This window comes from Tachysurus fulvidraco, chromosome 24, assembly GCF_022655615.1.
Source record: "Tachysurus fulvidraco isolate hzauxx_2018 chromosome 24, HZAU_PFXX_2.0, whole genome shotgun sequence".
Classification (NCBI taxonomy): domain Eukaryota; kingdom Metazoa; phylum Chordata; class Actinopteri; order Siluriformes; family Bagridae; genus Tachysurus; species Tachysurus fulvidraco.
The window spans coordinates 13,151,241-13,164,673 of NC_062541.1; the positions used below are offsets into that span (position 1 = coordinate 13,151,241).

The 13,433-nt window shown below is 45.7% G+C and overlaps 1 protein-coding gene across 2 annotated transcripts in view; it reads right to left on the reverse strand.

The window, feature by feature from the left end:
- The window catches only part of ext1b (exostosin glycosyltransferase 1b), a 101,011-nt gene that overhangs the window by 5,478 nt on the left and 82,100 nt on the right, over nucleotides 1–13,433 (reverse strand). For both annotated transcript variants that reach the window (XM_047808013.1, XM_047808014.1), the window contains 3 exons: nucleotides 11,855–11,973; nucleotides 9,830–9,925; nucleotides 3,621–3,710 (listed from right to left, as the gene is read on the reverse strand). In XM_047808013.1, the coding sequence (XP_047663969.1) occupies nucleotides 3,621–3,710; nucleotides 9,830–9,925; nucleotides 11,855–11,973 (305 nt within the window). The remainder of the gene's footprint in view (nucleotides 1–3,620; nucleotides 3,711–9,829; nucleotides 9,926–11,854; nucleotides 11,974–13,433) is intronic.

Below are 13,433 nucleotides of genomic sequence, written 5' to 3' on the forward strand. Positions count from 1 at the left end.
ATAGATAGATAGATAGAGTGTGTGTGTGTGTGTGTATGTGAGAGAAAGAGAGAGAGAGTGAGTGTGTGTGAGTGAGAGGGAGATGGTGGGGGGAGGAGAGAGAGAGAGGGAGAGAGTGTGTGTGTGAGTGGGAGGGAGATGGTAGGGGGAGGAGAGAGAGAGGGAGAGAGATGGTAGGAGAGAGAGAGAAAGAGAGAGAGAGAGAGATATAAAGTGAATGTGTGTGTGAGTGAGATGGTGGGGGGAGGAGAGAGAGAGAGAGAGATGGTGGGAGGAGGAGAGAGAGTGGGGGAGAGAGAGAGAGAGAGAGAGGGAGAGAGTGTGTGTGTGATTGAGAGGGAGATGGTGGGGGAAGAGAGAGAGAGGGTGAGAGATGGTAGAAGGAGAGAGAGAGAAAGAAAGAGAGAGACAGAGAGATAAAGTGAATGTGTGTGTGAGTGAGATGGTGGGGGAAGGGGAGAGAGAGAGAGAGAGAGAGAGAGAGAGAGAGAGAGAGAGAGAGAGAGAGAGAGAGAGAGAGAGAGAGAGAGATGGTGGGAGGAGGAGAGGGAGGTAACGAGACTATAAACTAAGGCCCAACAACACAGACAGCTGCATTCTCTGCGCTGACCTTAATATTACACAATAAGAAAGACTGTACAAATGTAGAGGAACAGTGAAAAGCAACTGTAAAAGACGGACGACTGGAAGAATAATAAGAAGACAGTTTGTCACCTCTCACACTGTACAGTACCTTTATTTTATTACAGTACCTATACACTTGTTCTAAAGTAAGGCTCTCCAACATGTTTTCCTCGGAGACCTGCTTTAACAAAATGAAGGTGGCCAAGAGCTGCTCATGTTATATTATTAGTAACATTTAATCACGTAGCTGATTGGCAGAAAAACTGCTTATTCGGCTGATTTGGTTTGTGTACAACAAATGGCAATATTGAACAGGTTGTCGAGGCAACCGATTAACTGATTCGACATGACGGGTTTGTTGCCTTTGTGTACGTCACATTTACATTACAGCACAGTGAAACCCTTCCTTCACATTTACCAGCTTTGGAGGTTGGGGTCAGAGCACAGGGTCAGACATGATACAGTGCTCCTGGAGCAGGGAGGGTTAAGGGCCTTGCTCAAGGGCCCAACAGTGGCAGTGTGACAGAGCTGGGGCTTAAACCCTGATCCTCTTATCAACAACCCAGAGCCTTTACCATATGTTATAAATAATAATAATAATATTGATAATAATATAATATTAGTTATTACTGTCAGATCTCCTTCATTCACATGGATCCTGTCCCACAGCACTTTTGATTTTAAAGGTAATATTCATTGAATACAGAGACCTGACACTGTATCGGACTTTACGTGATTAATATTTCCCATAACGACGCTATTATTTAAACCGTACATTTCTCCGAACCACTGCCTGCACTAATAAGACATCACACTCGTTCTACATCTTCGTTATTCATCTCAATGAGAAATGTATGCTTTTACTTTCGACAGCGTTAGGAATAAAGCCACCAAGCTGTCAATCCTCAGCAGCTTTCAAGATGAAGGACCTGCCGTGTGTTTTCTTTATCTTTTATTCAAACTATTTGAAATTGTTCTGCTACATATAAGTTTATATGCTGCTTTTATGTACAATCTTGGTGCTGGTTGTGTGTAAGAGCCACAGTATTAAACTGTGTGATGTACACGCACACACGGAGGAGTGAGATTTATCCGGGGTGGTACAACAGCAGAAAAGGCAGGATCTGTAAATCTAATTAGGATGAAGTTTAAACCGATTTATTGGGTTAATTTGATTTGATCAGTTTTGTACATATTCTATGAGCCTCTAGGCGAGCTACTGGAGACCCCTGTTCTAAAGGAACATCTGTTATAAATTGTGCTCTAAATGTGTACAGTGTAAAATGATCATTTTAAAAGTCTAATATTAATTCATCATTTAGAGACTGTAGTAGTTGCTAGTTGGGCTGATTGCATTTCCTACATGTACATAGCTTGTACATGTGCATGGATGTACGTAGCTTTTACCTCCTCACAGACAGACCCTGGGGCTGGGTGATGTGTTGATATTAATATTGATTCATTCACAATGTGCTCTGGTGAAAGCTCACGTGGATCGTTAGGTTTTTTTGAACATTATACACGGACGGAAGAAGCAGATTTGATCTTAAAATGTACAAAACCTTCTGTGTGCTTTAAAATTTGTGTGCTTTAAAATTAGAATTAAATTTTTATGCTTTTAGTAATTCAGCGAATCAGTTTTTCAGCAGGTGTGTGTGTGTCTATGTGTGTATGTATATGTATGCATGTGTCTGTGTGTATTTATGTATGTATGTATGTATGTGTGTGTATTTGTGTGTGTGTGTATTTGTGTATATGTGTGTATGTATGTATGTGTGTACATGTATGTGTGTGTATTTATGCATGTGTCTGTGTGTATTTATGGATGTATGTATGTATGTGTGTGTACATGTATGTGTGTGTATTTATGCATGTGTCTGTGTGTATTTATGGATGTATGTATGTATGTGTGTGTACATGTATGTGTGTGTATTTATGCATGTGTCTGTGTGTATTTATGGATGTATGTATGTATGTGTGTGTACATGTATGTGTGTGTATTTGTGTATATGTGTGTATTTATGTATGTGTGTGTACATGTACTGTGTGTGTGCATTCATGAATGTGTGTATTTTTGTCTTGTATTTGTGTGTATTTTTGTCTATGTATTTATGTGTATGTGTGTATTTTTGTGTGTGTATTTATGTATGTGTGTGTGTGTGTGTGTGTGTATTTATGTATGTGTGTGTGTGTGTATTTATGTATATGTGTGTGTGTGTATTTATGTATGTGTGTGTGTGTATTTATGTATGTGTGTATGTGTGTATGTGTGTGTGTGTATTTATGTATGTGTGTGTGTGTGTGTGTATGTGTGTATTTATGTATGTGTGTGTGTTTGTGTGTGTGTATTTATGTATGTGTGTGTGTTTGTGTCCACACCACTCAGCTTGAAAGTGGTTAAAACTTCATAAACAGCACACGTAAGATTTTTCCACATCAGTCTCATCAAGGTTTCAGGAAACATTTTCTTTTCTCAATGCAGATAGAATTTATTTTCCTAAAACATAAAACAACGAGACACAAGTGGTAAAGACGAGGTCGAGAAAAAAATGGGAAAGAGCTATAAGTGGCCTGTATGTGAGTGAATAGACACAAGCACTCACCCTGAATCATATCTCAACAGCCTGCAGCAGGCAAGACTGGAATATTAACAAAGTCATGTGCTGAGGACAGGAGTGTGTGTGTGTGTGTGTGTGTGTGTGTGTGTGTGTGTGTGTGTGTGTGTGGTGTGGAACAGAACAACAGTGGGGATGAGAGACGGTGGAAGACCCATCTTTGTTTTGCTGACACAGCTCAACACACCAGCAGCATGTCCCTCCCTCCCTCCCTCACATGTACACACACACACACTCATGCACACGTGCACATGCAGAGAGAGAGAGAGAGAGAGAGAGAGAGAGAGAGAGAGAGAGAGAGAGAGAGAGAAAGAGAGAGAGAGAGAGAGAGGGAGGGAGAGAGACTGATCACAGACAGACAAATATGAGACACGCACACACCTCTGTGGTCGAGAGCACCGTGTCCTCATCCAGACTCAGCACAGCGTCAGTAAGGATGCTCTCATAAGGCAGAAAGCGACTGCTCATCACCTGCACAGCGTGAGGAGGAAATGAAAACAGAGTTACTGATCTGTTCTTTTCAGTTTTGGTTGTCAATCTTAATCATTCTGCAAAATACATAAATGAATATATTCACAAGTCTCATGCAACGGAGTTCTATGCAGATGGCTGTGTGTGTGTGTGTGTGTGTGTGTGTGTGTGTGTGTGTGTGTGTGTGTGTGTGTGGGGTGAGTAAACGGTAAGATTCTAACTATATGAGCAGGTCAGGGACACAAATGGTAATGAGAGGCAGAGATACACACACAGGCCTTAAAGCAACGAGTAGGAACATGGTTATGATAGTTGCACAAGTCAAACAAAACCTCCTACACCACACACACAGACCACACACACCTACTAAACAAACACACTCATAGCCCTGAGCACAGTCACCTGCAGAAGCATTGAAACTCCAAAACTCTGTAGCAACAACAATCCTGACCCGACTTTAAACTCGGCTCACTTTCATCTTTTGTGCCTTTCGCTTTTTGTAAACAAACAAACAAAAAAAAGACCTCAAAATATTCATATTCCATATGCATTGCTTTATTCGTAAATCATTCATACAGTCATTTACATAAGAAATTTGATATTCATGAAAATCCCTAATTCGAGAAAAATGTTGGTGTCCAACTTCTGCTCCTGAATGTGTGTAAATTTACATATAATAAAAAGTCTTTCTATGAAAAACTCTACTTGACTGGCTTCATATCTTATAACCGTGATGAATTATTGTACTTTTAGATACGGATTATACGGTCGAGTTTAAATAGCGTGTGTGCGTTTACATTATACACACCAGTTCCAGTCAACTAGAATGAACGGTATTAAAGAAAGAAATATTAAATATGAAAAAAATAGAGAACGTGAGCTAACATACTATAGATCTATAGATGATGACCAACAGGAGTCCTTTAACCTAAAAGGAGGCTGTTTGCAGACACATTTTAATCCTGTGACAAGAGACTTGGTTTGCCTCAAGCCGTGATGTGACGTAAAGAGAAGCCTTTATTTTTGTCACGTATACATTACATTACAGCACAGTGACAGAGTTCAGGGTGAGACATGATACAGCAGCACCCGTGGAGCAGTGAAAGTCAGCATGTATACAGTATATCACATACAGTCTTCTCACTTCATTAAACTTTTCCAAAATCTTAAAGACTTTTCCATTTTCAGCATTTCAGCTACTGTTATGTTGTTAAATAACAATAATTTTGTTGTCCTTTTTTTTTTTTTTTTGGCAAATGTTGCACTTTTACCTCAGAAAAAGTGCTTTTCTTTTGTATTTCATCAATCATTCTTGCCTTTTGCCTTTTATGGAGTTTTGTGGGCGTTATGGAGTTTTGTGGGCGTTATGGAGTTTTGTGGCGTCACCAAATGCAAATTATCACACTCTCGCACGCACGCACTCACCCACTCACTCTCGCACGCACGCACTCACTCACTGTCGCATGCACGCACTCACTCACTCACTGTCGCATGCACGCACTCACTCACTCACTGTCGCACGCACGCACGCACTCACTCACTCTCGCACGCACGCACTCAGTCTCGCACGCACTCACTCACTGTCACACACACGCACTCACTCACTCTCGCACGCACTCACCCACTCACTCTCGCACGCACGCACTCACTCACTGTCGCATGCACGCACTCACTCACTCACTGTCGCATGCACGCACTCACTCACTCACTGTCACACGCACGCACGCACTCACTCACTCTCGCACGCACGCACTCAGTCTCGCACGCACTCACTCACTGTCACACACACGCACTCACTCACTCTCGCACGCACGCACTCACTCACTCTCGCACGCACGCACTCACCCACTCACTGTCGCATGCACGCACTCACTCACTGTCGCATGCACGCACTCACTCACTCACTGTCGCACACACGCACGCACTCACTCACTCTCGCACGCACGCACTCACCCACTCACTCTCGCACGCACGCACTCACTCACTGTCGCACGCACGCACTCACTCTCGCACGCACGCACTCAGTCTCGCACGCACGCACTCAGTCTCGCACGCACTCACTCACTGTCACACGCACGCACTCACTCACTCTCGCACGCACGCACTCACTCACTCTCGCACGCACGCACTCACTGTCACACGCACGCACTCACTCACTCACTCTCGCACGCACGCACTCACTCACTCACTCTCGCACGCACGCACTCAGTCTCGCACGCACGCACTCACTGTCACACACACGCACTCACTCACTCTCGCACGCACGCACTCACCCACTCACTCTCGCACGCACGCACTCACTCACTGTCGCATGCACGCACTCACTCACTCACTGTCGCACACACGCACTCACTCACTCACTCTCGCACGCACGCACTCAGTCTCGCACGCACTCACTCACTGTCACACACACGCACTCACTCACTCTCGCACGCACGCACTCACTCACTGTCACACGCACGCACTCACTCACTCACTGTCACACGCACGCACTCACTCACTCACTGTCACACGCACGCACTCACTCACTCACTGTCACACGCACGCACTCACTCACTCACTCACTCTCGCACGCACGCACGCACTCACTCTCGCACGCACGCACTCACTCTCGCACGCACTCACTGTCGCACGCACTCACTCACTCACTGTCGCACGCACTCACTCACTGTCGCATGCACGCACTCACTCACTCACTCTCGCATGCACTCACTCACTCTCGCATGCACGCACTCACTCACTCACTCTCGCACGCACTCACTCACTCTCGCATGCACGCACTCACTCACTCACTCTCGCATGCACGCACTCACTCACTCTCGCACGCACTCACTCACTCACTCACTCTCGCACGCACGCACTCACTCACTCTCGCACGCACTCACTCTCGCACGCACTCACTCACTCACTCACTGTCGCACGCACGCACTCACTCTCGCACGCACTCACTCACTCTCGCACGCACGCACTCACTCTCGCACGCACGCACTCACTCGCTCACTCTCGCACGCACTCACTCGCTCACTCTCGCACGCACTCACTCGCTCACTGTCGCATGCACGCACTCACTCACTCACTCTCGCACGCACGCACTCACTCTCGCACGCACGCACGCACTCACTCACTCTCGCACGCACGCACGCACTCACTCACTCACTCTCGCACGCACGCACTCACTCACGCACGCACTCACTCACTCACTCTCGCACGCACGCACTCACTCACTCTCGCACGCACGCACTCACTCTCGCCCGCACTCACTCACTCTCGCCCGCACTCACTCACTCTCGCCCGCACTCACTCACTCTCGCCCGCACTCACTCACTCTCGCCCGCACGCACTCACTCTCGCACGCACGCACTCACTCTCGCACGCACGCACGCACTCACTCACTCTCGCACGCACTCACTCTCGCACGCACTCACTCTCGCACGCACTCACTCACTCTCGCACTCACTCACTCACTCTCGCACTCACTCACTCACTCACTCACGCACTCACTCTCGCACGCACGCACTCACTCACTCTCGCACGCACGCACGCACTCACTCTCGCACGCACGCACGCACTCACTCTCGCACGCACGCACGCACTCACTCTCGCACGCACGCACGCACTCACTCTCGCACGCACTCACTCTCGCACGCACTCACTCTCACACGCACTCTCGCACGCACGCACACACTCACTCACTCTCGCACGCACACACTCACTCACTCTCGCACGCACTCACTCTCGCACGGACGCACTCACTCTCGCACGCACACACTCACTCACTCTCGCACGCACACACTCACTCACTCTCGCACGCACTCACTCTCGCGCGCACTCACTCACTCTCGCGCGCACTCACCCTCGCACGCGGCAATCACCCTAGCACGCGCGCACTCACTCACTCTCGCGCGCACTCACTCACTCTCGCGCGCACTCACTCTCGCACGCGCTCTCTCACTCACTCTCGCGCGCACTCACTCACTCTCGCGCGCACTCACTCACTCTCGCGCGCACTCACTCACTCTCGCGCGCACTCACTCACTCTCGCGCGCACTCACTCACTCTCGCGCGCACTCACTCTCGCACGCACTCTCTCACTCACTCTCGCACGCTCTCTCTCACTCACTCTCGCACGCACTCTCTCACTCACTCTCGCGACGACGTGCACGCCACACACTACTTTCACCACACACCACTCTCTGCCACACAACACACCACTCTCACACACACCCCCACTCTTACACACACACACCTCTCACACACCACACACTCTCACACACACACACACTCTCACACACACACACACACACACACACACACTCACACACACACACACACACACACTCTCACACACACACACACACACACTCACACACTCTCACACACACACACACACACACACACACACACACACACACACACACTCACTCTCACACACACTCACACTCACTCTCACACACACACGATGATTAATGACGATGGTGTTTGCTATAACAGACAAGATCTCTGCTGTTACTGCATGCTTTTGCTTTTGACTAAAATATATGATAAACTTGAACATGATTTTCAAGTACTCAAGTAAAGGATTTTAAATTCCTGCTCCTTATGTGTTGAGTGACTGATCCTCTGACATCGGCAGTTTGCACGGAATACAATAACCAGATGTTTACACACACCCGAGAAACCAAGTGTGTATACAATGGAACAGCTTAAGGCTTAAACACAGACATGGAGCTATGAAGTTTACGCTCATGTGGAACACATAGGATCCTGCATCAGAGAAGCAAGTCAAGCCTGGGAAACAGTCAACAGAGCAGAGCAACTGAATCCTCACTGCTAACTGCACATGCATGACTGAGAACATTCTAGGTTTTTATTCAGGGTTCATTCACTTTTGTGATTTCTGATAGTTTAGTTACTGTACAACAGAGTTTTCATGAGAGCATCCAACAAACACTAAGGTGACTTTGTGGGGGAAAAAAAATAAATCGGGAGATGATTTCAAAAGAACGTCAAAAACTGATACATATACAACAGCACCATATTAAAAAAAAAAAAAAAAAAAGCTGTTATTGGGTATTTAATAAGCTGGTCAGCACACCGTTTCCAAGCAGATGGATTTGCCATGGAGGAAATGCCAAGAGAGCCGTGTTGCACTAGAGCTGCTGTCTGCCGTCTGTTTCTCAACAGCACAAATGTCTGCATGGTTACATCATGTAAACTCTGGAGTTTGGTTTATTTTCTGTATTTTATACAACGCAAAATACAGAACAAAAATAAAAACATTTCAATCATCCACGCCGGTTGACATTATCGAAATAATTGGTCCCATGTTTAGATTGTTTCCAGCGTATTACAGATGTAAACATCCTGGAATCTGGTGACGGCTTAAAATGCGGTAAATATTTTAAAAAATGTCCCATAAACACACACGGTGACATACGGACTGAACCACAACAAAGTCGTGTGTGTGTGATCGTGTGCTCAGTTAATACAGGCAGAAATGCCTCTCTCTCTCTCTTGCACACACATCTCTTTATCTCTCTTTCCCTTTTACTCCCTCATACACACACACTCACTCTCTCTCTTTTTCTCCCACACACACTCACACACTCTCTCTTTTGCTCCCACACACACTCACACACTCTCTCTCTCTCTCACACACACACACTCACTCTCTCTCTCTCACACACACATCTCTCTCTCTCTTCCTCACTCTCGCTCACACACATGCAACACACACGCAACACACACACACACACACACCTCAGTAAATGAGACAGCCACAAGCACAACAAACCACAGGCTGAAATTCACCGGAAAGCTTATCCCTCATCCCTGTGTGCAGAATGTGTGAGCTGAGTGTGTGTGTATGTGTGCATACATTAACATTAAAAGCTGCATAAAGACAGCAGAAACAATCAGGCATAATTCCTTTTATGCAGCACTCACGTCTTAAACACGTGTTATAAACACAATATTGACCTGCTCGAATTTTTATTAGAGTTACATTTTTACACAACATTTATCCTAATTAACTGAGGAACATGACAGCTTGAAGAACCACACTGAATGTGTGTGTGTGTGTGTGTGTGTGTGGGGTGATACATTTCCAGAAGACCTACCTTGTTCTCTCCTTCAATGACTATGACGGGCACAGAGGTGGCAGGCCATCGGTGCTTGGCAGGTAAGGGCTTGTCACAATTCCACAATACAATAATCTGTGAAACAGTGGGGAAAAAAAAAAAAGAAAGAGCAGAGACGAGAGATGACAGAGGATGAAAGGAAGAAAGAGACAGAGGAAAAAGCTTGTCATCACTATGAAGCAGAAATTCAGTTATTATTTATGTCTTTAGTTTTGCTCTAGTACTTCTGCTCCTTCTGAGAGGAGGCTTGGTAACTCCACCAGTTTAGCATAAAGCTTTAGGGATATTAAGTACACAGGCAGAGAGATTGCAGTGGAAGCTGAAGCTAAATGAGATAAAAGATTCCGTCCGAAAAAGACGTGACAATGTTACGAGTCCTGAATATCGGTGTAAATTGGGACGATTTCTGTATCGGTGAGTGACATGACTGACAGGTGGACACGCCCCTTTGTCCTGATTGGTTGGTTGCATTACATGATTGCATTATTTTTTCCCCCTCCCAGTTTCTCCTATAAACAGATTTACGAAATATACAGTGCAGAAAGTGTTTAGGAGCATGATATGCTGATGAATCATTTCAGAGAGTGAAGGGAAAAATATAAATAAAAGCATTTTAGCCAAGCACACAATCACACAGTTCCTGATTCATTTGTTTCGTCACCTTGAAACGTCTAAATACAGTGAGCTCCGGCAAAACAAAATCCCCACCCTTACACCCCTTCCTTTAACACGTCTCCTTATAGAATGGTCTAAGCACATACGTAGCATCCGAGCTACGCTGTGACAACAAACAACCTCCAACCCCCTAAAACCCCCTGAGGCCACAAACACAGCACAGGTCCTGCTGCATCTTACTCCCAGTGAAGCATAAAAATGAAAATAGACCCATTTAGTTTAAAAAGTGCCTTGATTACAGCATTTTACCAAATTCAGACTGGAAATAGTGGTTAAATAAAGCAGCACAGGTTGCGTGATTAAGAAAGCTTCTAGGCACCGCAAAGGCAGTTACCAAGGTGTATTTTTAACACTGATTAGGCGCTCCTTCCTCTGACGCTAATTGGAGGAGCTGAAAGGCAGATGGTATCTCCATCAGCTTCCCCTTGTTCTGGGGGTGGAGGTATTTGTGTGACTGTTTCACTCTTTCTCGCTCGCACACATCCACACGCTCGCCCTCACACAAACAGGAATGGCAGCTCGCAGCAGGACGCCAGTGAGAGCTCGCTTGCCAGAAGCGACCGTGAAACAGCTCTCGCCTTCTCCATCTCGCTCCCTCGTTTATTTATATCCCTCCTTCCTGCAGTTCCGCTTCCCAGAGCAGAGGAAAGCCTCGGCCTGATTAAGGGAAGCAGAGGGCGCACACATGATTACTTCTCCTGTCCCTCCACTCCACTCCACTTGACGAGAGAGCCTTCCATCGAGACAAAATAAAAGCCTGAGTCCTTCAGCTGGGAGAGAGACGAGAGGCGGCCGAGTGCGTGCACATATCGCACTTCATGAGGATGCAGCAGATTTAATTAATCTGTCCTGGTCTCTGCATTTTGTTCCCTTTTCTTTATCTCCTTCCATCTTCTCTCCCCCACCGACTCGTTCCTACGCACTCAGAAAGGAATCAATAGATTTTTCATTCCTAGGGCAGTCGGCTCTACAGTCCTGATGGATACCATGGAAACCCAGGGGTGATCGAGAGCACCGAGTCGTTATTTATTCGAGGATCAAACCGGGTTTATGCAGTCAGCCGCGGCAAGAACAGGCATCTACACGAATCTCCTACTTTTAACTACTTTCGCAAAAGGTTATTGTTCTCAAGTGGTAAACACGTTATGAAACAACTTGGGAGGAAGATCGGCTTGTGAATCATAAGACCGAACTGGATATTCTGTAAGTCGCAAGTCTGAGCCATAAAACCAAACTGTGTTAGAAAATATTTTACACAATTCTTTTACTACATCCTTTGTGTAAGTGTCCAAAACCACCGTCTGCCACGAGGGTTGGATGCTTGTATACCTGAGCGCAGTACTGAGACTTGGCAACGGCTGTCAGGAGCTTGAGTATGGGCTGAGACTGAGACACCAGCGGGGTGACGGCATGGATGACCGCAGTGAACCTGGGGAATGTTCTGATCCCTGAGAGAGAGAGAGAGAGAGAGAGAGAGAGAGAGAGAGAGAGAGAGAGAGAGAGAGAGAGAGAGAGAGAGAAAAGAGAGAAAAGAGAGAGAGCAGGGGGGAGAGGGAGAGAGAGAGAGAGAGAGTGAGTGGGGAGGGGGAGGGGGAGAGAGAGAGCCAAAGAGAGAGAGAGGGAGAGAGAGAAAGGGGGAAAGGGAGGGAGAGCCAGAGGGAGAGAGGGAGAGAAGCCAGAGATCTAGAGATTATATATTAATAGCCATAGAAGAGATAGATGAGGGATATAAGGATTCAGAGGTATTGTAGAGCCATGAGATATATTATTCTTTGTAGATAGATATAGATGGATTTATAGCCATTATAGTATAGATTTATATATCTTATATATCCATATCTACTCTATCTATATCTCTTTATTTATATCCATATCTCTACTATTTTTTTATATCTTTTTCCTCCCTCTTCTCGCTCGCTATCTCTGCTACGGGTTACAACATTCTCTAAACCTATTGGAAAATACAGCATTTTGTTGTAATATTTACACTAAGGTCAATCCTAGAGCTATTTACATTGTGTGTGTGGAGACAAACGATAGAAACGTTATCTGCTGTGGGCTGAAGGACGTTTATTTTGATCCATCCACAGCTCTTTATTGATCACACAGACAAATTTTGCAGATTGAGATAAAGGCACGTGTGAGCAGCTTCGTGGTTGCGTTCGCGACAGCCGTGATGCATGACTCCAGCTCGTGCACACGGATTCCATCATCCAATTACACCGGGCCATTTAATGATCTATCGCTCTTACAACTGGCCTTCGCTTAGCTACCGTTCTCAGTCTGCAACTCTGAAAATGGAACAATGCCAGAGTCTCATCCTTACTGCCAATTCAGAGTCTTTGAAAAAAACAACATCTAAAAATAAAAAGGCTCACGGTGTGTGTTAGATGATTAAAGAAGGCAAAAAAACAGGGAGTAGGCTAGAGAATAGTTCTCTAAACACAGCACAGGTTTCATATGATATGATACAACATCGCTAAATCGGTGGGTCAAATACTACGCTACATAAACCTGAATTAAACACTTTTTCAAAACGTGCGGCTTGCCGATAACAGTTTACTTCCGCTCTAGCTTTTTTTTTTCTCGACATTTTTTTTCTCGACATATGTGACGCAACTTGCAGAAGTATTTATTTTTTTATTTATTTTAACTACTTGAAAGGAACAGAATTCTTCTTTTAAACTCTCCTACTAGTGAATATAATGACGTTCCAGAGAGCCTTACTCATGGTCCACACCACCCACGGCTTTGGCTGAACGCATGTTGTGATGTCACACACCACGTCTCGGCCCTTACTTGAAAAATGGCAACCGATCTGAATATCTTATATTTGCTTATTTATTCCTGTCAACAGAATAGCACGGATAACCGAGGGACTGTTTTAGGTTCATGTAAAGTAAACACG